Raw genomic sequence first — 27,274 nt, 5'->3', positions numbered from 1 at the left:
GACTTTCCCAAAAGAACTGTGTCAAGTTATACAATAAATCCTATCAGCATTATGTGATTGCACTGCATGTAGACTGACGTCTGGGCTAGACTGTCTTTGAGAACAAGGGTGTGTCTGCACTAACCTGAGTCATTCATGTCCCTCACAGGATTATTGAGCCAGACCAGCCCCAAGGGCGTCGGCACCCACACTTGCCCCAGGTCCTGCCTCTGGGGTCCCCCCATCCCTCCACCCCGGCCAGGGCTCTAGGCTGCCTCTCCCACCGCTTCCTTCCCTGCAGAATACGACCCCGTGACTCAGGCCAACCTAGCTCAGATCCTGAAACCGTGCAGAACACTACATCGTCCTTGTGCTTAAGGACAAGCAATAATGATGTCATCTTGCGTGTGGAACTAAATGGGGTGGTTTATGGGCACTTGAAAGCAGCATGACCTTGGGTGAGTTACTTCCGGTATCCAAACCCCTTCCTCCTCCTCCCTGTGCAACGTGAATCCACCTGGCTTGGTGAGCTGTGAGGACTGCGGGGACACGGACCCTCTTCAGCTGAACCCGGGAACGGCCCCACCTCGGCCCACTGGGCGCCCACCCCTCCCTGCTGCTCCCAAGTCAAGGTCAGAAGGCAAAGATTTTTATTGTTCTACAGACACTTCTGAAAAGGGATCTAGTTGAGAAAATATACAAAGCATTTCAGAGTTTCATCTCCAGAGAGCACCTGAGTCTGACTGGAGGTGTGGAAACCTCCTCTTCCAGGCTCAGGGCTGAGAACGGTTAGCATATTGAATGATCAGTAAAAACATGCAAAAGTGAGAAGGAAAAGGAAAAAAAGGCTGCATTCCCCCAAAGCCGAGGGGGATGGAATTTCAGAACGAGGAGGTGGCAGGGTGTACAAGTACCAGGTGGCTCTCCCTTTCCCCCACATTGTCTTCTAAAACAGCTCCAAGCTTGGAGAAAGCAACGAGCCCACCCCCTCGGCTCTGCTCAGTGCTCAGCCCCGCAGGGCTGCCTGCATACAGGGGGAGCATGGTCCCCCTCTGTCCCATCCCCGTGGCCATGGCCGCAGGACCCCGTGCTTGTGCTCCTGGGGGCCCTGGCTCCTCTCTTCTTTGGTTCCACTCGGAGAACGATTGTGCTTTAACAGACTCATCCCCACCCCTCACTCCCAGGCTCCTGCTGGTGGGCTGAAGGCACTGACAGGAGTCCTGCGGGGAGCCCCAGGACCCCACCTTCCCTTGTGCTCTGGGTGGGTCCGTCCCTGGGCACCCGCCCCCCTCCTCATCCCAGATCTGGGAATCTGGACACGGGACTGTCCAAGGCACAAGCCTCTGCGGACTTCCCCAACTGTGCAGACATTTCTGAACCCCGCACCACATCCCTGCCCTGTCCCCTTGCCCAGGTCCCCCATGAGCCCAGCCTCTCCATCCAGCCCATCTCCTGGGCTGCCAGTGCAGCTCTGGGCCGGCCCTGGCGGACCTGCCTGCAGAACGGTGGTCACGGAAACCACCCCGTGCCACCCTCCTGTCCCCCAAACCTGGGAGCTCAGAAGAGGTGGGGCCTCGAGAGGTCACGGCTCTGGTACAGGGAGGCGGGTGGGGCTGGAAAGGAACCAGGAGACACGTCACGTCTATGGAAAGGTGTCCAAAGTACAAGCTAAGCGAGGGGAAGGAGGAGGGCCAGGGTGGCCAGAAGAGAAACAAGGACGAGGGCAGGGGTGGGGCCAGGGAGGGGAGGCCCTCACACCACCCCGCAGATGAGGGTCTCCACCACGAAGGTGTTCTCGAAGTGGCGGATGGCGTTGCAGTTCTTGGCCCCTCGCTTGTTGATCCCTGGGAGAGAAGAGAGAAGCTCAGTGAGGACTGTACCCCTGCCCAGAGCTGGCTGGGCCACAGATGTCACCAGCCTTGGAACCCGAGGGGGACCTCTGGAGCCTGGGAGCAGGGAGGAATAGGTGGCCCATGTGAGGACACCCAGACTCACCCAGGGACAGTGCACTGAAGGGACAAGAGAGCTCGAGAGCTGGAGTCAGGCAGCTCAGCTCTGCCCCCTTCCCTGTTGTGTGACCTCAGGGGTGTTCCTTAACCTCTCTGCCCCTCCGCTGCCTCATCTTTCAAGGGGCACCAAAAATAACGATGAGATGACAGCCACAGACACGCTCCTAGCAGGACGTAAGGAGCGTGAACCGGGGCCCGGCCCAGGGGAAGTGCTGAGTTACCATCAGCCGCTAGTATTGCTCTGCTCTGAGCTCCCCGACAGCTGGGCTACAGCCCCCTGGCCAGGCACCCGGGCCCACAGCTGTGGCCCAAAGCTCAGGGCAGGAGCCCGGACGGGAGGAGCTGCCACTCACGCCTCCGGGTAGCTCGGCGCCGCAGCCGGTAGGTGTCCTTCCCGTTGCACAGGTGGTAGATGAAGGAGCCCAGGGCCTCCTTGTCACTGACGTGCTCTGTCACCACCATCTCCTCCTGGATGATGTACGTCTGCGGGAGGTAGGTCCCCCTCTGCGGAGGGCGTGGGCTCAGTGCCGGGCCAGCACACAGGGCTCTCCAGCTCCCCTGCCCACCGTCCTGCTCCGTCAGAGTCCCCCGCCACCTGAAATGCCCGTCCACACCGCCCACGTCCCCATCCACGGCGCTCATGGCTCGCCCTCTGGACACTTCCAGGTGGCTTCCGGTTGTGCCCCAGTGCTGCACGTGGGGGTTCTCTGTACTGCCAAAGTGGGGCATGACTTAGGGGGCTGAGGAAGCTGGTCTTGGGGCCCTTCACGAGAGAGGGAGGGAGGCAGAGAGTGGTAGGGAGAAGGAAAGGAGAGTCATTGACTTGGGGTGTGGGAGAAGATGGAGGGGCATGGGCTGATCTGGGGTGCCTGGCCCAGCTGGCAGCAAGCCCCCCCAGCAGGAACCTCCCTTGCCCCAGGCCTGGCGTCCACAGGGGAGCGCGGCAAGGTGCCATGAGGGCTCCCGCTCACCTTCACATTCATGAGGAGCTCCCAGAAGTTTCGGGGGGGCAACACAATGGTGGTGTTGAGCTCAATAACATAGCACTTGTCCAGGGAGATGTCATGGTAGGCGGTGAGGCCCTGGGTGGAAAGAGTGGCCAGGTCAGGCTCTGCAGGCAAGGGCCTGGCCCTGGTGGGCTGGGAGGCCCTTGGCCAGCTGAGATACCAGCCTACTGTGCCAGTAGGAGATGCCCCCGATGCTTGCTCCCCACCTCGCCCGTGTCTGCGGGAGCTCCCCCGCGCTACATGAGAAACACCAAGTGCCCGGTGCCTCAGCTGTCAGAAGGGCTCATCTCCTGCGGTCCCAGAGCTGGGGTTTGTGGAAGACAGTAATGGTCCATGTGTGTCTTTCATCACTCCTATCGCCCCTGCGGATAGCCTGGACCCTCAGCCAGAGGCACTCCGTCCCTGGCTCCCCATGGGCTCTAGCAACAAGAATGTCCAGAACACAGAGCAAAGGGATTGTTCTGGAGAATTCCTAGGAAGCTCTGGGAGGCAAGTACGGGGGTGGCGGGGACAAACAGCTGGAGAGCCCGTGTCTCACTGGCCTCAAGACTTTCTCACTGGTGACAGGCGTGAGAAGGGTGGGTGAAGCATCTGCAGGCTCCCTGCTCTGTGGGGGTATGCTTCTCCCTCTCCCACTGTCCCTCCCCCGACCCCTGCTGGTGCTCTCACCCAAATAAATAAATAAAATTAAAAAAAAAAAAAAAAAGAAGCACAAAAGATGGTTATGTCTGGGGAGGGGATACGGGCTGGGGCAAGGGGCACAAGGGAACCTTCTGGGGTGCTGGCACAAATCCAAATCTTGCTCTGGGGGGGATTCCACGTAGCCAATAAGCTGTATGCTTAATGCCCTTGACAGGAGGCACACTATGCCTCTGGAAAACATCAACACCCTGTTAAAGAGAACACTGGCTTAGCCCATGACGGCCGTGTCTGCAGCGGTCAGGTGGCCGAGGACAAAACCCACCACAGCTAGTTCATGTCCAGCGGTAAACACACCTCTCGAACAAAAGTAGGGTCTTTAAAATCCTGCACAACCTAACCCGCAGCGCCTGCCACCACACAGGACCTACTCAAAGGAGGTACTGGGGACACGGGCCTTCTCCTCTTGCTCCAGTTCTCCTTTCTCATGACCCTTGGCGGAAGGGGGGCTCTGGGTCATCAGGACACCCTTCCACCATGGCTGCCCCAGCCCCGGCTGGCCTCACCCGCTGAAAGTCATGAATGATGTCTGCGGGGTCCCCGCCGCCGAACTGGGGCACGGGCACGTTGATGCGCTCATAGTTCTCTTCGAGGTAGATCTTCACGTCCTCCTCCAGCTCCATCCGTGTGCGGGCCTGGGAGGACAGGGAGTCCTCGTAGAGAACCCCGCAGTGGAAGAAGTTGTCTCGGGCCAGCTGAGGAGGGGAGAGACAGACAGACCGGTCACACGGCACCCTCGCTGCAGCCACCCTTCCTACCCTGCCAACCCCACCACGCCAACGAGCCCAGGGCCTCAGCGAGTGGCAAGAGTGGGACAGTGAGATCCATTTCACAGATGGAGACACTGAGAAACATGGGGAGTCAGGGAGAGGGAGGGTGAGCCGGCTTTGCCTTGTCCTAGGTAGACCGGCTCCTTGGCTCTCGGGGCAAACAAAGGAGCCCTGGATTGAACTGTGGGGCGCTCAGGAGCCAGGAGAGTCACCAAAAGGCAGCCAGCCTCACACCAGTCCCACCACCTTCCCTGGACCCTGTTCCCCCTGAGCAATCCTGGCAAACACTGTGCCCCTATGTGAACAGCCAGCCGAATTGCCCCCCCCCCACGCCCCATCAAGGGTGGGGAGGCGTGTGCCATGACTGCGGCCAAGCAGCTGAGCCCGTGGACCTTTGTGCCCACCTGTCCCTCTCCAGCCATCCTCCCCCCACCCACCCCGCCCATCTGTGCAGGGACTACAGGCCTGCTATCAGCAGAACTGCCCTTTCTCCTTTTTCGTGTGAGCTCTCCCTGGGTGTGTATGTGTGTGTCTGTGTGTGTGTGAATCATCACACATGAATCATATTGTCCAGGGCACAGACTTGGAGGCTGCTCCGAGGTGCCCCCATTCCCCAGCCAATGGGGTGGGGTGAGGAGCCCCAGGAGAGCACAGGTTGGAGCTGGGAACAGAGGGGACCAGGAGCCCTCAGGAAGGGCCCATGGGTGGGAGAGCGAGAACCAGGAACATATGGGGAGCTGGCTGTGGAGGGGGACGATGGGGAAGGGGGCGACGAGAAGGAAGGGAAGGCAGCAGGTGTGCAGGAGCTGAGGTTTCCAGGGCAAAATCACATGGAATACAAAAACTCTTCAGTAATTTCTATCATGGAAAAAATGAAGTAACTAAGTTAAAAACCACTGCTTGAGGTGGGGAGGGGTCACTTGGGTCATAAATGACCGGCAATTCTCAGCCCCGTTGTCACTCTGGAATTCCCTGTGTGTTGCCCTTACCATTATTCTTTTGAGCTGTAATTGATCTACCTTGGTGGCCCCGTCTCCCTCCTAGGTCTGACTGATCGCAAGGTCACTGTGACCACGACTGTGACCACTTCTTCCACCCATCTGCAGGCCCTCACTGGCTGTGGGAGCATGTAACTGGGGACCCGGGATGCTCTCATGGGCAGTTCAGGACGAGGTGGTGGGCAATCTGTCCATTAACCCACGGTCTGCCTTCCTTGTTTTATAACCCAAATAAACGTCCAAGGAACAGAAGTCCTTAAAACATGATCCTTGGGCACAGGGTTTGGCTCTGAAGGGATCCCAGAGTTCTAGTTTCTGCTGGATCTGAGTGTCTGGTGAAAACATTCCAGGGAGCCAGTGCGGGAAGGGGCCAAAGATTCCCCTCCCAGCGCCCCCACTGCTAACTGTGCTCCCGGGAGAGCTCCCTGTTAGGCCTCAGCTGTGTCTGAAGACAGTAAGGACAGTCCATCAGGGGCCGTGGGAGTCAAGAGGACAGGGCTCCATTCCTGTCTCCCAGACCAGGCAAGGGTCCAGGTGGGCTGGTGTCTGCCCAGGGCGGCCCCATACAGGAAGGATACGGGGCTTCTGGCTTGGCTAGGCACCCACTTCCACCCATGGGGCAGGTCACTTGCTGCCCCTCCCCTATAAGCCCCAAGCCCCTGGTACTCAACTGCCCATGCTGCCCTCCTGACACCTCCCTGCAGTTCCCTGCAAACACCGCCTTTCCCAGAGCCCAGTGCCTCCCTCTTCCCTGGCCTCACCTGTGCGAGGAAGAAGTATCTGTAGATGTAGACGGAGGCGAACACGAGGCCCATGAGCAGCACGACCATGCCCATGGACAGGTAGCAGACGCCGCCCACAGAGCCCCCCTTCTTGTAGCGCTGCGGGGGGGGCCGCTCCTCCTGTGGGTGGCAGGGCCGGCTCAGACAGATGGTGGTCCTGTAGCTCCCGGAATCCTCCCGCCCCCTTCCCAAAGTGAGATTCCACTGTGCTGGCCAGGACTGAGCCTTGGGAAAGTTGGGGGGAGGTGGCGGGGATGATGGTGGGGGAGGGGGAAGGGCAGTGCTGGGGACTCACACAGCATCATCTGGAAGGAATGCCTTGCCAGGTCCTCCCCAGTCTCCTCCCAGGTAAAGACAAACTGAGACCCATATGGCAGCCTCAGAGAATGACCCCCGAGGACCAAGTAGGCCCCGCTGGATTGCCCGGGCCATTATCTTCATTATCTCCCAGCTGTGGTCACAGTATACTCTCTTAAACACAGAATGGGGGAAGCACAGACATGGCCTTATCATTGCACCAGACCCAGGAACCTGCAGGAATCGGGGTGCACTTGGCAGGCTGGGGCGGCTGCTCTGGGCCATGGGGAGCCAGGGAAAGCTTCGGAGCCACCCAAAGGTGGCAGTGCACAGGGCAGACGGGGACTGGGGCCATGGGAGGTGGCTTCTGGGCTCCACCGAGAGGCCGTGGCAGGGAGCGCTCGCTGGCATTGCAGGAGGCCCATGGGGTCTGGGCACTGTGCTGGACTCCCTCGAGCTGGGCAGCCCCTGAGCACACCATCCCCATGGGCACAGCTCAGCCTGCAAGGGGCCAGCCACGGCCCCACACTGGCAACTGGCCAGCAGCTTCAAGCAGGCTGGCAGGAGCGGAGCCTGAAGAGTGGAGTATGGAGGCTTCCGGAAGCTGGGACACTTTTGCCAGGAGGGAAACGTGGCCAGGAAGGCCAGGGCAGGAGGCTCCTGGAAAAAACCTGCTGCGGGGAGCCAGACGGGCTCAGGACAGTAGCCTCGGGGTTGCCAAGAAGCAGCAAGTTAAAAGGACCTTACTCTGGGCCACACACATCTGGGCTGGTGGAGCACGGTGTGCGTGTAGACTTAGGAACACTGCTTGACCAGCAGGACTGGCCTGAGTGTGTCATGATTCAGGCCCTTCAGGAGCTGCGTGACCTCGGCCACCTCTCATGTCTGTGACTGTCGTCCCCCCAGCCCTGCCCTCCCCCATCTTGAGAGCTGTTGTAGAAGACCCTGCCCCGCCTCGGCCTCCACTGGCCCCATTCAATCCCTCCTCCATGGGGTCCAGATAGTCAGGGTGAGAGAGGAGTCCAGTCCCAAGAACACACAGCCTCCAGGAGCTCCAGGAGGCAGTGTGGGGTAAGGGAAGGAGTTCCAGCCTGGAACAAGAAGCTTCTCCACGTATGTATGCCAACTGCCTGCTTAGCCCCCTTTGTGCCATTAGTTCTCTCTCTCTTTACCCTGGGGGCTGGGGACACAGCTCAGGTCCAAGTGACTTGGGACAGATAGGCCCCTATCTCTCAGCACAGCACAGGGGGCCTAGCCTGGGGGGTGGGTGGGGCACGGGGCTTGTTGTGCTGCTCAGGTCCCAATCCCTTAAGGCCCCCTGGCTTAGAGAATACAGGGTATGGGGCCCAAGCCTCCGGGGGCAATGGGGCGTACCATCAGAGGGGCAGATGTCTCCCTGACTGGGGTTCTCCCACTCACCCACACCCAGGTAAAGGACAAAAACCCCTGGAGCCCCTCCACCCCCCCGGCACATCCATCACCAGACCAGCTAGCTAGCCCCCAGCCTCTGCACCACGGGACGGAGACATGGGGCAGGAAGGTGCCCCAGCCCATTGTGGTCCCCAACACCTCCGTCTGCCCTCCAGGGAACTTGCCTGGCAGGGGCCAAACCCATTGCCCTGAACTCACTACCTGAGTGCTGGGGCTCCCACGACCCCAGCCCTGCCCGAGTTCAAGACCAGAGAGACACCTACCTGGCTGGCATCTGCTCAGCACCCTGGGTTTCCCTGGGGTTCCCTAACCAAGGTCCCATGGGGACAGCTGCTACCACAGGGGGGCCCAATGAGGAGCAAGCCCACCAGAGGCTCCTGCAGATGCGATGGTGGCCTTTCCACTCCTCCAGAGTCCCGAGTGGGTCCCAAAGAACCATGGCCGACCTGGGAGACAGGCCAGGCTGCCTGCATCAGCGGGGGGGATCCTGCCCTGGGGGCGGGACATTCACCAGCAGTGGGGTGAGGAGGGACCAGAAGTTGAGAGAGGGCCCAGCAGGGACTCCCTTCCCCTGTGAGGGGAGCATCAACAGCCCCCCACCCCCAGCCTCTCTCTGGAAATGTGAAGACGAAAAAAGAGACAACATGAAAGCCCTTTGTCAAGGATGAAGTGCTGGATAACACAGCAGATCTTTCTCCACTGAGCCTCTCCTTGGCAGGGCCGTGGCCTCGGACAGCTGTTGAGGCTGCACACTGGCCATGCATTCAGGAAAACTGGAGACGCAAGCTTGTAAGAGCTGCTTTTAAAAACAAAACAAAACAGAGTCAAGGGCCACCAGCAAGTGAGCCTCAGAGTCCGCCCCAACGAAGCTCACAAACAAGGCCTCTGGTTTGAAGGCAGCCTTTCTGCTTCTGGTGGGGGGTGGGGAGGGGGTGTTTCTGAGGGCCTGGAAGGGGTGGACATGGTGGTGGCTAGGCAGCCGGCCCAGGAGAAAATGGCCTCCAAGAGGCCCCTGGATACTACCCTGCGTCCTTACTCTGGGAGGTGTCACTGGGAAGGCTGAGGACTGCCCACTTTTCCTAGATATGCGGTGGACAAACGCCTCACGTGTCTGGGGCTAACAACTCCTGATCCCACCACTGCTGACCACCCCCCACTGTGTAGTGAGACACAGCTGCCCTGCTCCCCTCCCCAGCCCACACCCCACCCACAGACAGGGCCCAGATCCCAGAGGCCTCATGGCTGAGCAGCCGGCTGGAAGGGAAAGCAGGACTAAACCTTGCCAGAAGGCAGACGGGGAGCCATGGATGTCCCTGCTTTGAGACAAAAGGGACTTCAGACACCAACATCCACACAGGAGGGAGGGCCCCTGAATCATGCCCGGGAAGGCCCATTGCTTATGGGGTCCCCCCACCACACAACAGAGAACCTGGGGATTGGGGCCTGGCTCACCCAGTCCCTGGAGAGGCCTGCTTCCTGAGACCATCCCCCCACCCCAGCTGCTTCACCTGTCATGCTGGACACTCAGGGAAATGCCACCCCCCACAGGGAGCAGCCAGGCCTCTGTTGGTGGAAGGGGCTTCCATTTAGAAAGTAGAAAAACACTGCCTCCTGTTTCCAAGGCAACAGGGCTTTCTGAGCAAAGTGCCTGGCTGTGCACTCGTGTGGGGCATGTGAGCCGGCCGTCCAGGACCCAGAGGGGCCCGGCCTCTCCGGCCCCTGCACTGAGGCCTGCAATGGCGCTCATTAAATGGTTTCGCAAAGCCAGGGCCACCGCCGTTAAGGGGAGCCCAGCCAACTGGAGCATTAACTCAGCGGACTCCCAGGGCTCCCGAGGAGCCCCCCAGCTACAGTTCCTCGGTAACAATGTCCAAATTAACTGCAAGCAGATTAAACTACAATTGCAGGCGGCCGAGAGGAGGCTGGCGGGGAGCCAGGAACGCACTTGCCCAGGCCCACAGCTGGAGGGGGAGGGGCTCTTGCCTGGCCCTTCTCAGCTTTAGTTCCCCTCAGAAGCTCGCTTCTGGGGCTGCAGACCAGATTCAAGGTCACTAATGTGTTGTGTATGAGAGAGAGAGAGACAGACAGACAGACACACTGAGTGGAGGTGGCGGGGGTGGGGGAGGCATCGGAGCCCACAGAGCTGGGTACATGCCAACAGGGCATCATGGAACCCCGTTCCTGTCGTGTGCGGGACCCCCGAAAACTCCCACACCACCCACTGCTCTGAGTCCACTTGCTTCCTGGCACTGAAGATGAGACTTCAGGAAACAGAGGCTCCAAAGGAGGAGCGGCAAAGCTGGAGGCTGGAAGAGCTCTCCTGGGGGACAGAGAACTTGGAAAGTGTGTGTGTTGGGGGGGTGGGAGCTGGGCTGCGCCTCCATGATTTTACCATAAACATTTTTTTTTTCTAGGAGGAACTCAGCCTCCCCGGCAGTCTGCTGACAGCCTTGAAACATGCAGGGACCGGCCCAGAAAAGTGAAAAGAGAAGGAAATAGAGGAGGGAAGAGAAGAGCCACTGCGGTGTGTTCGAAAGCCCAGGGGCCCCTGGGAAGGCCCAGGGCAGGCTAGGGAGGGGATGACGGAAGCCCCCACCCCACCCCAGCGCAGGACGGGGTGTGTGTGGGGGGGGAAGGGGCAGGACCACCTTCCCACAATAGTCCCTCATCTCACCCACAGAGCCAGCGGGTACTAGGGACCTGGGGCAGGAGCTCCAAGCCCGGTCAGCTCCGCCCTCCCGGCTGGCAGGGGACCCTCCCCCGACCACTCCGGGAGACCCGGTTCCCTCCGCCAAGGGCCTGAGGCCGGGGCCGTGGAGAGTGAAATCTGATCCCCAGGTATGCAGGCGGGGGGGGGGGGGGCGATGCAGAAGCCAGGAATCAAAGGCAAAGCCAAGGAGAAAACTAGCCATTGCTGGAGAGATGACGGTGTTGAACGTGTCTCTCTGCTCTTGCAGACCCCCAGCCCAGTCCGGTCTGCACAAGCCTACACCTGGCTGCCTGAGTGTGCACGCACTCGTGCGCGTGCGCGCACCCGCAGGTAGATCGAGGGGAGAGCGGAGGAGTTGGGCAAAGAGGTCCAGCGCCAGCCGCAGGCCTCCAAAGGGGAAGAAGGATCAAGTCAGCGTGTGCTGAGAGGATGCTTCTCGGCCAGCCCACTTTCCAGGCTGGCTCCCCGCCAGTCGCCCATCAGCCCATCAGCGCAGGCTTCTCATTACCTCTGAGGCAAGCGCCAAGGGGAGGGAGGGCAGCTGGAGGCCCAGCTGGGTCCCCATCCCCACCCCCTCCCAGCCCACTGAGGCACTTCCTTCCAGCAGCAGGTCTGGGGACAGAATCCTCCTTGTATTGGAGTTTTTTGCTCAGAAGCAGGGGGGAGCCCTGCTGTGAGCTGGCAGCCACCGCCTCACCCCAGCCCCCCAGGGCTGTGCCCAGGTGGACATTTTCCTAGAACATCCACAGGGCATTCACAAACTCATCGGTTCACCAAGTAGTCCTTCTGGTGCTTTAGATCTGATTTTTGAGTCCAGTTCAGTAACCAAGGAGGGCCCTTGGTTCCCCTTGGCCAGAAGAAACTTAATAAGCTTTCCTCGGCATCCCCATCAGCATGGGGGCAAACCTCAAATGCTCTTGACAAAGGAGAAGTCTGGTGGCAGGCCCACCTGTCCCACCTGCCTTCTGTTTCAGTGCCCTAAGGTCGGAAACCTGGGCACCTGCTATGCTCACCACCACAGACTCCCAAGTCAAGGTGGGGTGGAGTAGGGTGGGGAGGATGGATGTGCCCCTTAACCACATGAGGGCACACCAGGCCCAGAGCAGTGAAATCTCTTCCCCCTTCCCCAGCTCCAATTCCAGTGGGCGACTGGCAGAACCAACATGTCACACCCAAAGCCCCCACTGTATCACCTTGGGGCCTTAGGGGGCTATGATCACTTACTGATAAGTAGTTCTGTCCTAGAGGGGCCAGAATTTTAATCCTTCTGGGCCCCCAGTGCTCCTCCATGCCAAATTAAGACAGCCAGGAGACCCTGCACAACTAAGAAGGTTTGGGAGGCAGGCTCCTGGCCATTACAAACAGCACCGGGAAGATGTTGATATTTCCATTTCACGCTGGGTGAGGGGAAGAGAGGACGCTGGCTATCCGCGCCAGGAGCTGGCTGTCAGTTAGCACCCAGGGGATGCGGGCATCATCCAGGCCCACCCACTGTGTGCCACTCCTGTGAGATCGTTCTGCTCCCTCCCTGAGCTGAGACAGGGCAGGAAGCTGTCACCCCTCAGTGAAGGGTGGAAGGAGGCTTCCAAACCTTTAAAGCAGCAGACCATGGTTTTCAAATACAGAATGCCCCCAGCCCACCTGAACATGGGATGCAGATGGAGTTGCATGATGGACCAGCCTAGGTGGTCCCCCATGATGCAGTGACCACACCACGGCAGGGGAGCCGGCCTGTGGCTCCTCTGTGCATTCCTCACTGCATCTTTGCTGGGGATGTGACACCCACCTCCGAGGCCCCTCTTAAGTGTCCCCTCTTTCACTGGCCAGGGCCCAGGTCTTCCCCTGCAGCACCACCCCCCCAACCCGGGTTGAATCTGAGGCAAAGGCTGAATCTGAGCCACAAAACTTGGGGAGGGACCTTGGCGCTGAGGAAGCCTCATCAGAAGCTAGCAGCGGGCAGAGAGGAGGAGTGGACAAAGACTTTGGAAGTCCAGTCTAGATGCGACAGCTTGGTGCACCCCAAGAGCGCCGAAACGATGGCTACGTGGACACCTTTGCCGGAGTACAATACAGCCTGGCTGGACCAGCTCTCCCACCTTTCCCCTCGCCTCGCCTTCCTGCCTGCCACGCGTCCTGCCCTCTCCGGGTCAGACACCACGCAGCTCAGACAGTTTTCCACTGGCGGAAATGCCTTCTCTTCCCCCGACTGGCGGGAAGGGGGAGGAGGGGGAGGACGCCCGAGGAGGCGGGGTGCACGGAGGCCCGCCCCCACAAAGAGCCTCCGGGATGCGGGAGGGCACCAGGGCAGTGAAGGAGCCTCCCCGCGGAATGAAGGGAGCAGGCCAGAGCGAGAGCATGGACAGGAAGAGGGGAGCAAGGAGGTCCAGACGGCAGGGGTGGAGTGAGATCCGGGGGCCTGGCCTCATAACCTCGAACCTCGAACCTCAAACCTCGAATCCCAGGCATGCAGCCGGGCCGATTCTGGTTTATTTCCATTTCATCACTTTCTGGTCCACCAATTCAGGTGCAGACCAGCAGCATACTCCCAGCCCTCGTCTGGGACGAAGTCAACGGCCCCTCCCCCGCTTCGTTGGCACCAGACTCTCCACCCCGCCCCCGCCGCCCCCAACCATTCCCCACCAATCCTGACCCACCTCCCTACTTTGGGGAAACAACGTCCAACCCTCCTCCCATCCCCCACCCGGGGCTCGACTCTCGGCCCCTCCCTCTTGATTAGAAACAGACGCATACCCCCCACCAGCATTCCCCCAACTTCTTCCTACCGGCCCCTTCCCCAGTCTTGGGGCCAGCCGCTTAGGGCCCCTCCACATCTGGAAGAGACCTCGAGCGCTTTCCCACCTGGGGACCAGCAACTCAGACCCCTCCTTCTTCTCGGACTTTTGCTTTCGGCTGCCGCTTTAGGAGAGGACCGAAGCCCCCTCCCCACTTTGGGATGGAGGCCCCATTCCGGACCCTCACTCCCTCCGGTCTCGGCTCCGGGACCCCGATACGCCTTGAACAGTTCCCGGGGCCGGCTGGGCGTGCCTTGCCTCCGACTCCAGCCTGAGTCCCCCGGCCCCTCTTACCCGAGCGGGCGTCAGCAGGATCTCGGCAGCTGGGGCCGGCGCCGCGGCCGACGCCGACGCCTTATCGGCCTTGTCGCCCTTGATGCCGGCCACGGCAGGCTGAAAGCTGATCTTCACCATGGCTGCGCCCGGCCGCGCGTCCGCCCTGCAGCCTCGGCCCGTGCAGCCTCTGCCCGTGCAGTCTCTATCTGTGCGACCGCCGCTCCGCGATCTGCAGGCACCGGAAGTTTGGCTGGTGTGCGCGTCCCTTTCCCTAACCCCGCCTCTAGTCTGCCCCGCCCCGTCCCGCCCCCAACCCGAGCGTCTGCGCCCCCTTCCCCCAGCCCCGCCCGGGGCGCGCAGTGACCCCTGCGGGGCGCGTCGCTCCGACGGTGGGACGGCTGAGGTTTGCTCACACATTCACTCACTCACTCGCTTGCTCACTCACTCACTCACTCACTCCCTCGCTCCATTCATCCACCCACCCACCATCCATCCATCCATCCATCCATCCATCTATCCGTCCGTCCGTCCGTCCGTCCAATCAGGCATGGACTCAATCCCTTTCACAGCCTTATACCTTCCAGCTGCCTCGCCAAGACCAGCGACCCCACGACACTCTGTTAAAAGAGTGTTTGTCTGGCAAATACAGCTTCTAGACAAATTCCCCGTCTTCATACTCTCCTCTTTGGAAACGCTGGTGCGTCCGCTGCTCCCTCCTCCCCACCTGTCTCAGACCCAGGAGGAGGTTTCAAGTCCAGGTGCCTACCTGCCTGCATCCTGCATCCATCCAGGTCTCTTTCATAATCCATCATCCTCTTTCCTTCATTTTTCACTCCTGTAGAACCTTCCTGAGGGTCTGAGGGGATGTGTGCTAAGGCTGCTGGGAGTAGAGAAATTAGGGCAGCCTGCAGGTTCAGTAAGGGACCAGCACTGTTGCTCATTTCTTCCCTATCCAGGAGGGCCTGGTGTGGCAGGAAGATCTGCGTGGTGGGTGACTGGAGGCTTGGGTTCTAGTCAAGACTCTGCCCCTGCAAAGCATCCGTGGTATTATGTAGGACCAGGAGCTGGGTTACTGGAGTTTCTCTTGGCACCCAAACTCTAGATCTTTCCTTACTGTTCCTGGCCCAGACTGGACTGTGGACAACATCCAGCAGCCCACACATAGCCTTGGGCTGAACACCAGCTTTCGGTTCTGCAGTTGACCAGGGAAGGCAGGAAAGTCTGAGCTTGTTAAAGACAGTCCGAAGGCTTCCACTGACACCTACTACCTGTCAGGTCTTGGGTGGCTGCCTTGAGCCCCAGGTGTCCACTTCCCAGACTCCAACATCCGGGGTCAGATCTGGGATGAACCTATCAGCCTTGAGGACAGACAGCTTGAGAAGGAAGATTTAACTGATGCTAAGGCTACCATCCTGGGAAACTGGGACAGGGAAAGGGAACGTGGAAGAAAATGGTTTGGAGGCATATGAATTTGGTTAAGACCAGAGAGGAAGGAGTTATGGATTCTTGAGTCAACCAGTTCCAAGAACTCCTACTTGAATCTTGGTGTTTGGAGAAGTTAAGTCCCAGCCATTGGTTAGATTCCCACCCAGCATCGCCAACATACATTCTTCCACTCAGAAAGTGTTTCCCCAGAGCCCCTGCATGTCAATCATTGTGTTAATAATCCCTGTGGCAAAAGATAGAAAGCCCTACGATGCAACACGCAACCAAGGACCTAATCACATTCAACCTTCCACCTGCCAAAGTCTCATGTTTATGACATTTACCCACAATGCTTTGTTCTTTTTTATGGCTGAGTAACACTCTATTTTGTAAATATACCACAATTGTCTGTCTCTTCTCTTGGCTATGGACATCTGGGTTGCTTTCAGTCTTCAGATATAATGAATAAAGACTATAAAGAAATAAAGTATATTTCGTTGACATTTGTTCTCATTTTTCTTGAGTAATAACATGACAAAGGTGAGGCAGGAACAGTCCACTCCAGGAGACAGGTGTATTTTATCACATGGCACCAATAAAGTGAACCAATGTTTAGATGGCTTGGTTTTATTATTGTGTTTAAATTCTCTGCAGATATCACACCCCCTTGTTGCCTGACCTGGGGCATATCACTCACACCACCCTGCCCCCACCTTGGTATACTACTGCTTAGGAGTGGAATTTTATTGTTTTATACTCTCACCAGCAATGGATGAGAGTTCCAGTTGCTCTACAATTTCACCAACATTTGGTACTGTCAGTCAGCTGATTTTAGTAATCTTAACTGATCTAACAAGTTGTGTCTTACTGTGGGCTTTTTTATTTTGTTTTGTTTTTTTTTTTTGCTTTTGATTTTAGTGAGGGAGGCGGGAGGGGTAGAGGGAGGGGGAGAGAGAAAATCTTAAGCAGGCTTCACGCCCAGCACGAAGCCCACTTGGGCCCAATCTCATAACCCTGTGATTGTGACCTGAGCCAAAATCAAGAGTTGGTCCCTTAACTGACTGAGCCACCCAGGTGCCCCCATCTTGTGGTTTTAATTTACATTTCCCCTGATGACTAAGGATGTTGAGCTCCTTTTCTTATGTTTTTGACCTTTTGTATACCTTCTTTTATGAAATGTCTGTTCGAGTCTTTTGGTCATTTTAGAGGTTAGATTGTCTTTTTAATTATTAATTTGTAGGAGTTCATTGTATATTCTGGATATAAGCCTTTTGTCATATCTATTTATTATGAATATTTCCTCTCAGATTGTGGCTGGTCTTTTCATTTTCTTGATTTTGTCTTATGATCAGCAGAAGTTTATAGGTTTGATACAATTTAACATATCAATTTTTGATTTTATGGTTAGCACTTTCAGTGTTTTCTCTAAAAAAATCTTTGCTCACCCTGAAATTTTGAAGTTGTTTCATTTAGTGTGTTTTCTAATAAAAGCTTTGAAATTTTAGGCTGCACATATAGATCTATGATCTATTTTTAGTTGTCTTTCTTATTCTAGTGTAGGCTAGGAGTTAAGGTTTTGTTTTGTTTTCTATATGGTTATCCAGATGTTCCAGGATCATTTGTTTAATGAAATGGAAACTCCATTTTCCATTGAATTGCCTTGGTACTTTTGTAAAAATTGGTCAATAATTTCTATGTTGGCTTATTTCTGCACTCTGTTCTGTTACATTCTTTTATTTTTTTTCTACCCTTATGCCAATTCACATTATCTGGACTGCTGTAAACTTCTAGTAAGTCTTGAAATAAGGTAGTGTAAATCTTTTTCTTCTTTTCCAAGATTATTTTGGCCCTTCTAGGTCCATATAACCTTTAGAATTGGCTTGTCAATTTCCACAAAATAAAACCCGTTAAATAGAAATTGGGTTTGAGTTGAATCTAGAGGTCAATTTGGGGGAAAACTGATGTCTTGACAATATCATATTTAAATCCATGAACATGGGATATCTGTCTGTTTTGTTTAGCTCCTCCTTAATTCTTTTCACCAATGTTTTGCAGGTTTCAATGCAGAGGTCTTAAGTGTCTCTTATTAGATTTATGCCTAAGTGTTTTATGTTTCTGATTCTATTACATTTATTATTTATGTCATCTTCCAATTTTTTACTGGTAGTATATAGACATACAATTGATTTTGGAAAATTGATCTTTCTTTGCTAAATTTAATATATTTATTTGTCACAGTGTTTTTCTATAGATTCCTTGGGATTTCTAATATATATTCATGCCATCTGAGAACAAAGACAATTTTACTCCTTTTTCTCAATCTTTATGACTTTTATTACTTTTTTTCTAGCCTTATTGTTTCAGACTCTAAAATAGTGTCGAATACAAGTGTTAAGGGTAGACATCTTCATTTTTATTTCTCATCTTAGGAGGAAAACGTTCTGTCTTTCAGTATGAATGTAATTTAGTTGTAGGTTTTTCATAGATGCCCTTTGTATTATTACCAGGGCTAATATACAGGCTGACACCATAACTTGGGTGGCTGAAAATAAAAAATGTATTGTTTCAAAGTTCTGGAAGCTCTAAGTCTCAAATCAAGGCTTCAGGGGCCCCTGGGTGGTTCAGTTGGTTAAGCATCTGACTCTTGCTTTTGGCTCAGGTCATGATCACATGGATTGTGGGGTGTGGGATTGAGCCCCATGTTAGGCTCTGAGCTCAGTCTGCTTTAAGAATCTCTCCCTCTGCCCCTCCCCCCATACATGTTTGTGTGCATGCGTGCACACACACACACTCTCTCTCAAATAAATAAATGGATCTAAATAAATAAAATAAAATCAAGGTTTCAGTAGGATTATGCTTCCTCTTATCCCTATAGAGGAGAATCCTTCCTTCCCTCTTCTAGCTTCTGGTATTTGTTGACAACCCTGGCATTACTTGACTTAGAGATACATCACTCTGATCTTTGCCTCCATTATCACATGGCTTTCTTCTGCCTCTGCCTCTGTTTTCACATGACACTTTCCTCTTCTTATAAGAACACCCATCATGTTGGATTAGGACCCACCATAACAACCTCACCATAATTTGGTTATATCTGAAAAGATCCTATTTTCATATATAGTCACATGTACAGGTTGTTAGAATTTCAACACCTCTTTTTGGAAGACACAATTCAACCTGTAATATCCTTAATCATATTGAGGAAGTTCTCTTTTCCTAGTTTGCTGAGAGTTTTAATTATGAATGGGTATTACATTAGGTCAGATATATTTTCTTCACCTATAGAAGTGACCATATGAGTTTCATCTTTTATTAAAAATTGTATTAATTGGGGAGCCTGGGTGGCTCAGTGGGTTAAAGCTTCTGCCTTTGGCTCCGGTCATGATCCCAGGGTCCTGGGATCTAGCCCCGCATCAGGCTCTCTGCTTAGTGAGGAGCCTGCTTCCCTTCCTCTCTCTCTGCCTACTTGTGATCTCTGTCTGTCAAATAAATAAAATAAAATAAAATAAATTGTATTAATTGATCCTTGAATATTAAAAGAGCCTTGGATTCCTTGGATAAATCTTACTTGATCATAATTATTTTTCATGTATTACAGGAGTCAATATTTTGTCAATGGAATCAACTGGAGTTGATATTTTGTTAAATTTTTTTGGTCACTGTTTGTTTTATTTTTTATCTATGTTCATGAGGACCATCAGTCTCTCTTTTCTTGTAATGCAAATGTAGTTTTTGGTATCAGGGTTATGCTGACTTCGTACAATGAATTAGGGAGTCTTCCATCCTTTTTTTTTTCCTGAGAAAGTTTAAGTGAGATTGGTGTTGTTGTTTCCTTCAAATATTTGATGCAATTCACCAATAAAGGTACAGGGATCTGGAATTTTTATTATGGGTGAGATGTTAATTATGAATTCAATTTGTTTAACGGATATAATGCTATTCAGATCTTCTAGTTCTTCTTATGTCAGTTTTGGTAAATTACACCTTTGAAGGAATTTATCCATGCCCTCTAATTTGTCAAGGTGGTGACATTTTAGTGTGCAAGGTCAGGATGCTCAGCAGGCCAGAAGAGAGAGCACTAGACCAAGGCCTTTGCCTGGGTTCTTTCAGCACAGAGTACAGAACTGAAGGTGGCCTGGTGATCACTGTGCCCTGTGAAGGAAGAACAGGTGAAGCAAATATTCTTGGGAGTTTATTCACCACCAGAAAATTCTCATAAGGGGCTGATGATTTGAACATAAGTTCGGCTTAAAGTTGTAAGAGCTTGGACGCTTCCTCCTTCAAAAAAATTTAATCTGTTTAGATCAGTAGTTCTTAAAGTGTGTTTTGGGGACCCCTGGCCATCCCCACAACTCTTTCTGAGAATTTGGAGGTCAAAGCTATTTTTCTAATAATATTAAGATGTTATTTGCCTTTTTCAATCTCATGCTCTCAGTAGAGTAATTGGTAAGTTACGTGACATGTATCAAAACAATTGGAAGCAGAATAGGGGAATCCAGCTCTCTTCTGTTAAGCTAGATATTAAATATATTTGCAAAAATGTAAAGTGGCTCCACTATTCTTATGATTTTTTTTGCTTTGAAAAATACAGTTTAAAAAATAAAAATATTATTACATTAATATGTAATAGGTTTATACTTTTTAAAAAAAATTTTATTTATTTGTTTGACACAGAGAGAGAGAGATCACAAGTAGGCAGAGTCAGGCAGAGAGAAAGGGGGAAGCAGGCTCCCCGCTGAGCAGAGAGCCCAATGCAGGGCTCGATCCCAGGACCCTTAGATAATGACCTGAGCTGAAGCCAGCAGCTTGATCCACTGCGTCACCAGCCACCCCTATACTGTTATTTTTATATGACTTAATAAATATCCCATCTATGTCTCAGTTTTAATTGTCAATATGTTAACTATCATTAAATGTATTTCCCACATAAACAAAAGATCTTTAGGATTCTTGATGTTTTTATGAGTTTAAAGGGGCCCCAAGTCTACAAACTTTGAGTATTGCTGATTGAGATAATTTTGGGGAGTGGTGGACACATTTTATTGAAATGTAATATATACACGGAAATATTCTTAAGTTACAAGGGTGCAGCTCAGTGAATATTCACAAAACAAAACAAAATATTCACACACATGTAACTAGCCCCCAGATCAAGAAACAGAACATTCATACCCCCGTTGTCACTACTCCTGACCCAAGAGTAAGTAGTATCCTCATTTCCTTCCCAGTAAGGTGCTTTGCCGATTTTAAAAAATTCAATCTATAGGAATCTCACAGCATGTACTCTTTTCTGTCCAGGATCCTTAACATCATGATTGTGAGGCTCGTCCCTGCCTAGGGTCCTGAGGGCTGGTTCATTCTCCAGGGCATGGTGTTCTGCTGTGCATCCTGATGCACATATCCCATCTGCAGTTAGGGTACACTTGGGTTGTTTCCATTTTGGGGCTCTTAGGAGCTGCCTTTCGTTCTTCCACGCATCCTCAGTGAATGTGTGCCTCCATTACTGCTGGGCACCTCCCGGGGACTGGGTTTCCTTTTTAGTGTGTTATTTCCATGTCACAGACCAGAAGGCAAGGCTTTCTCAGCAGCGAGCTTGTGTTCCACAAGAGCCACCCTGACGAAGATGTGGAAAACAGAGCTCTTTGTATTCCACTCAGAATCTTCCACCAGTTCTTTCTTTTATTATTTTGCCCCACATGTGGTCTTAGGGATGACCCTCAGGGCTGGATTTGTGTTGTGAAAATCTTTTGACTGAAAGCGTTTCTTTGGAGAAAGGTAGTATAGTGTCTGGGCTGTGGCGATACACCCCTTGGGACTGAATCTCCATCCCCACCCCCTTCTAACTCCAGGACCCCCTCAGATGAGCTTCTCAGGCTCTCCCAGTGATGGGACTGCTGGGAGCCGACACTGGCCTGCAATGACCCTACTGAAAGACTTCCCACACAGTGTCACACCAACCTAGCCACTGGGACACATGCCATCAGCGATATCATGGGTAAGACATTCCCTTCAAGAGAGCCACTCCATATGTAACATCCCTAGGAATAAACTTTATGACCTACGCAAAAAAAAGGCACAATATTTTATGGAAGGCATATAGCTTAAGTAAAATGGAGAGACAAACCATTTTCTTGGAAGGGAAGATGATGAAAACGTTGATCCGCCTCCAAATCAAAGCAAATCCAATTAAAATCCTAATAGGTTTTTGCAGACAAGCAGAAATACTATTCTAAAATTTGTCACTGCAGTTGCCAAGAACTTTAAAAGAAAAAAGAATGATGAGTACAGTTTTTAGCATAACACAATACTATACTGAAATTTAGCTGACAAAGATACTAGTGACTGTAAAGTGGAGATTTTCTACCTGTACCAGGCAAGAAGTCGTGATGGAAAAGTTAATATGTTTACATATCCGAAAATACCATGTACGAAATACAGAGGCAGCTGTCAACTAGGAAAAATTCTAATTACTCCCAATAGAGGTGAGGCTGAGAAATGAAGTCTTTTTAACTTGGCAATGAGCTCAGTAAATTTCTATTACTAAAGAAGAAAGAGCAAAGGAAGCAGGGAATCAGCAGTTGCTGCAGAAAGAATTCATAACAAAACAGTAAGAGTCCTTAGTATTAAAAAAGGAATTCAGGGACGCCTGGCAGTCAGAGGAGCACGTGACTCTTGATCTCAGGGTTGTGAGTTTGAGCCCCACACTGGGTGTAGAGATGACTAAAAAAATAAATTCAGCTTAAAAAAAAATCAGATTATAAAAAATAGAAATAAGGTAAATGACTTCAGGATTGACACCAAGAATCTAGGGAGGGAACAACAAAACAAACCTGAAGAAAAGAGAAGGATATACATTAATGGAAAAATGGAAAAATGGGAGAACTGGTAAGTATGTGTATATGTATATATATATATATATTTTTTTTTTTTTGCAACATCTTTTTTCTCCTCCCCAGCTTTCTTGAGTGTCATGGACTAAGGAAAATCGTTTGCGCTCCAGGTGTACAGTGTGATGATTTAATATATATATGCATTCTGAAATGGTCACCACAATCAAATTAATTAATACATCCATTCATATTGTTCCATTGTGTCTGCGTAATGAGAACATTTAAGATCTACTCTATTAGCAGATTTACTGTATACAGCACAGTATTATTAACTAGTCATCAGGCTACACATTAGATCCCTAGGACTTACTCAACTTAGAACTGAAAGTTTGTACCTCTGACCAGCATCTCCGCAGTCCCCTTTGCCTGTGGTCACCACCATTCTGCTCTTTGGTTCTGAGTTTTTACTATTTTAGATTCCACATGTAAATGAGATCATACAGGACTTGTCCTTCTCTGTCTGCTTTATTTCACTAAGCATAATGTCCTCCAGGTACATCGATGTCACAAATGTCAGGGTTTTCTTCATTTTTATGGCTAAACAGTATTCCATTGTATATAGAGTTGTTTTTTTTTTTTTTTTTAATCTATTCAACCATCGATGGACACCGGGATTGTTTCCATGTCTTGGCTATTTTAAATAAGGCTGTGCTGAACATGTGCAGATTATCTTTTGAGACACTGATTTCATTTCCTTTGGATACTTACCCAGTAGTGGGATTGTGTGGTCATATGACAGTTCTATTTTCTATCTTCTGAGGAAACTCCATACGGTTTTCCATAATTGCTATACCTGCTAAGAATATGAGAAGTCAGTTCTTCTGAAAAAATCAGTGGAAAGAGACAAACCTATGGAAAATATAATAAATAAATAAGAGAGAAAAATATTAATTCCTTGAGAAAGATATAATTATAGAAAAGGTGAATATTATAAATTATAAATTATTTTACATGCAATCATATCTAATAAATATAAATATTTTGAAGGGGATGAGTTTATAGAAAAGTATAAATGGCCAACATGAACCAAAGAAGAAGCAGAATCTCATAACACCCTATAACCAGGGAAACTACCGAAGAAAGTTCTCAAAGCAATTATCTCAAAAAATGGTCTGAATAGCCAGACCACACTTAACTAGATTGTTCCCTCATAATGAAGGAACAGCTAATTCTATGAATGCTTCCATTAATTTTAGGTATTAATAATATATTCTTTTTTTAAAAAAAGATTTTATTTATTCTTTTAACAGAGATCACAAGTAGGTAGAGAGGCAGGTAGAGAGACAGAGAGAGAGAGGAGGAAACAGGCTCCCTGCTGAGCAGAGAGCCCTATGTGGGGCTCCATCCCAGGACCCTGAGATCATGACCTGAGCCAAAGTCAGAGGCTTAACCCACTGAGCCACCCAGGTGCCCCTTGATGATACATTCTGACACAAAAGTCTGACAAATGAATGAGAAAAATAAAATTTCAGTTATGAATAGAGATGCACATATTCAACAGTACACAAGAACTGTGAAGTGCTGTCAAGGAGAACTTCTCCCAAGAATAAAGACACAGATTTCATGTTTGAAAATCCATTTGAGGAGAAATTGCTTTGTCAAATAGTGCTTAGAAGCAATAGCTATTCAAACTTGAAAAGCATAGAAAAGAATAAGAAAATAAAATGACAATTATGACAAAACCCACATAACCACTATTAATACTTTGTTATTTTCCACCCAGTGTTTTTTACTCTCTCTCAATATGAGTGTGTGCTGTGTTTTCTACAGAATCAGGACCTTGTTTTGTGTGTATCTGTGTCCGTGAAGTCTGTGTGTGTTCTATTTTATTTTATTATTTTAAAGATTATATGTATTTATTTGACAGACAGAGAGACAGTGAGGGAGGGAACACGAGCAGAGGGAGTGGAAGAGGGAGAAGCAGGCTCCCCGCTGAGCAGAGAGGCCCATGCAGGGCTCGATCTCAGGACCCTTGGATCATGACCTGAGCTGAAGGCAGACGAGCCACCAAGTTGTCCTATTTTAGTTTTTAAAAAGATTTTATTATTTATTTAAAAGATTTATTTATTTATTTTACAGAGAGAGAGTGAGGGAGAGAGAAAATTCCTCAAACAGGCTCCACACTCAGTGTGGAGCTTGATACGGGGCTCGATCTCATGACTCTGAGATCGTGACCTGAGCCAAAGGCAGATAGATGCTTTACCATCTGAGTCACCCAGGTGCCCAAGATTTTACTTTTTGAAGCAATGTCTGCACCTAGCGTGGGGCTCAAACTTGCAACCCCAGGATCAAACTTGCTTACTCCACTGACAAAGCCAGCCAGGTACCCCAGTATGTGAGTATTCTTAACCAGGGACCATTTTGACCTTAGGGAAACATTTGGCCATGTTTGTAGACATTTGCAGCTTGGGTGGGGGAGGTGCTGTTGGCCTCTAGTGGGTAGAGGCTGGGATTGCTGCTAAATCTGTAATGCCCAGGATTGTCCTACAACCAAGAATCATCCAGTCTAAAACGTCAATAGTGCCAAGTTTGAGTAACCCTGATTAATATCTCGCTTTTTTTTTCTTTAAAATTATTGCAGTATTTTCTCCAGCGGTAAGTAGAATGCACCCCCACCACCTTGGCACCTTCCCCACGTGATACAGGGAACTTCACAGAAATAACGAAGTTACTAAACCCATCCTGGATTATCTGCACGGTCCCAATCTCACTGCATCTCGTGGAAGCAGAGAACGTTCTCTGTCTGGAGTCAGACTGGTGTGGCAGAAGAACTCAGGTCCGAAGCATGGAAGGAGCGGAATGCTGTTGCTGGGTGACGATGGGGCAGGCGTTGCGTGACAAGGAATGCAGGCCAGACTCCCAGCTGAGGACAGGAAGACAGAGCCCTCGGTCCAACCAGCACACAGAACTGAACTCTGCCAACAACCTGAATGAGCCCGAAGTGCCTTCCCCTGCCCCCAGCCCTGGACCCACCAGGTTTGGAGCTCGAGCTGGTCCACACCTTGCTTTTGATTGGGTGCAGAGGAAAGAGCAGAGTCCACCTGCACTGTTGACCCACCGACACAGCTCTGGGATGATGAATTGTATTTCTACTAAATTTATGATAATGTTCCCACAGGAATATAAAACAAATGTGTATGGCACGATTAATAATTCTTCCAGATTCACCAGCTTCTGTGTCCCCCTCTCATGGGCTTTTTACACACGTCGCCTGGTTCCTCTCTGGAAACCTTTTTATTTTTTTTTCAATTCTTCATCAGACATATTTGAGAGAAGTGGCTACACCTTTCTCTTAATAACATTTAGTGAAATCATGTAAAAGGTAACCTCTAATTTGATAAGTAAAAACATATACCTTGATACTATATCTTGTCCATTTTTCATTAAAATAATTTAAAGTGAGATATTTGCTAGTTATGTATTTTTGAAAAGAACTACCTCTTGGGTTTATCAATTCTGCTTTTTCTTGTTTTCTAATTACTTTATTTTGCATTTATTTATTTTTTAAGGTTTTTTTCTTTTTTTGTTTGTTTGTTTTTTAAGAGAGAGAGAGCAAGAGGGGTAGAGGGAGAGAGAGTTTTAAGCAGACTCCCAGCTGAGCACAGAGCCTGATATGGGGCTCGATCTTACAACCCACAAATCATGACCTGAGCCAAAACCAAGAGTTAGACACTTAACAGACAGAGCCACCCAGGAGCCCCTATTTCTGCCTTTAAAAAAATTAATTTCCTTCTGTTTTCTTCATGTGTTTTCCATTCTTCTTTTCCCAACTACTTTGTTGTTGTTGTTGTCGTTGCTACCGAAGATGAACTTTCCTTTTCTCATGTTCAAATTAGGGAAGACGGGTCAAACTCTCTCATAGGTGATGATGATTAAATCCTAATATTAAGGCTTCAACGAGAGAACAAATAGCACAGAACCTGGAGGTACTTATAGGAACCCAAGTACTTTGGGTTGCATTTACTTTGGGTTGCATTGTTTGGGCTGCATTTACTTTTTCCCTAATATAAACAATGCTGTCGGGGACATCCTCATTACTTTTCTCAAAGTCATCCTGCTTCCAGCCCACCCACGCTGCTACTCCTGCTGCTTCCTTCCTACCTTCCTACAGCCTCAACAGCAAGATGAACTTCTATTTTTTTTTCCAATTTAAATCATAAACAGCAACAACAACAACCACAACGAGTGACCTTGTTGCATCTGCACTTTCCAGAATACAGCTCCGAAAATACAAATATCAACGGGAAGACAAATTTGAAATAGATTGAGGAGAAAGTTGTTTTTACCCATTAGATCACATTGTATCGGAGACTTTTTTTTAACAAAAGATTTTCTTTATTTCATTTGAGAGAGGGCCGTGAGAGAGAGCATGAGAGGCGAGAAGGTCAGAGGGAGAAGCAGACTCCCTGTGGAGCTGGGAGCCCGATGCGGGACTCGATCCCGAGAATCCAGGATCGTGACCCGAGCCGAAGGCAGCTGCTCAACCAACTGAGTCACCCAGGCACCCGAGACTTACTTTTTAATACAAATTTATTTACAGTAGAAATACTTTATTTTTCAGAGGATAAATTAAGTGCATATTGCAGAAATTTCAGACAGTATGAAAAGTCAGCTGTATTAGGGCACCTGGGTGCCTCTCAGTGGGTTAAGGGATCAACTCTTGACTTTGGCTCAAGTCATGATCTCAGGATAGGGGGGACTGAGCCCCTGTTGGGGCTCCGCAGCAGGCGCGGGGCCTACTTGATGCTTTCTGTCTCCCTCCACCCTCCCCCACCACTCAGGCACGCAGAACACACTCTCTCCTTTAAAAAAATGGAAAGAAACGAAAGTCAGCTGTCTTCATTGACTAAGGCTGCCCCGACAGAGTCCCACAAACTGAGTAGCTCAAACAACAGGAATGGATAGTCTTACAGCTCTGGGGTTGGAAATCCAGATCACCCTGCTGCCATAAAGAATAGTTACTTCTGACACTGTGAGGGGCAGTCTGCCCCGGGCCTGCCCCCGGGCTTCTGCTGGGTTTACTAGTCATCTTTGGTGCTCCTTGGTGTGTAGAAGCATCACCCTGATCTCAGTCTTCAGCTTCACATGGTGTTCTCTGTGTGTGTTCAAATTTCCTCTTTCCCCCTTCTTATCAGGACACCTATAACCCCATCCCGATGACCTCATCTTAACTAATTACATCAGCAATGATTGTATTTTCAAATACGGT

The 27,274-nt window shown here is 50.8% G+C and overlaps 1 protein-coding gene across 1 annotated transcript; it reads right to left on the bottom strand.

Annotated features, from left to right (window-relative positions):
- Positions 1-612: 612 nt before the first annotated feature.
- ITM2C (integral membrane protein 2C) lies at positions 613-14,015 on the bottom strand. Its single transcript, XM_004773444.3, has 6 exons — positions 13,769-14,015; positions 6,224-6,364; positions 4,201-4,389; positions 2,960-3,070; positions 2,342-2,492; positions 613-1,823 (listed from the first exon to the last, which is right to left on the bottom strand). The coding sequence occupies exons 1-6, from the start codon at positions 13,886-13,888 to the stop codon at positions 1,732-1,734; spliced, it is 804 nt and encodes a 267-aa protein (XP_004773501.1). The 5' UTR covers positions 13,889-14,015; the 3' UTR covers positions 613-1,731.
- Positions 14,016-27,274: the final 13,259 nt, after the last annotated feature.

Source organism: Mustela putorius, unplaced genomic scaffold (assembly GCF_011764305.1).
Source record: "Mustela putorius furo isolate JIRA1106 unplaced genomic scaffold, ASM1176430v1.1 tig00000275_pilon_pilon_pilon, whole genome shotgun sequence".
Classification (NCBI taxonomy): Eukaryota; Metazoa; Chordata; class Mammalia; order Carnivora; family Mustelidae; genus Mustela; species Mustela putorius.
Note: the sequence above shows the minus strand (reverse complement) of the source record. Positions and strands in the feature narration are given on the sequence as shown.

What these genes read in the sequence shown, in the direction of transcription:
- ITM2C (XM_004773444.3), bottom strand. Translation starts at nt 13,888, where the DNA reads ATGGTGAAGATCAGCTTTCAGCCTGCCGTGGCCGGCATCAAGGGCGAC. An exon ending in AGCTCCTCATGAATGTGAAG is followed by an intron (nt 2,493 to 2,959) that starts GTGAGCGGGAGC and finishes CGCCCTCCGCAG; the next exon opens with AGGGGGACCTACCTCCCGCA. An exon ending in GCGCCGAGCTACCCGGAGGC is followed by an intron (nt 1,824 to 2,341) that starts GTGAGTGGCAGC and finishes CTTCTCTCCCAG; the next exon opens with GGATCAACAAGCGAGGGGCC.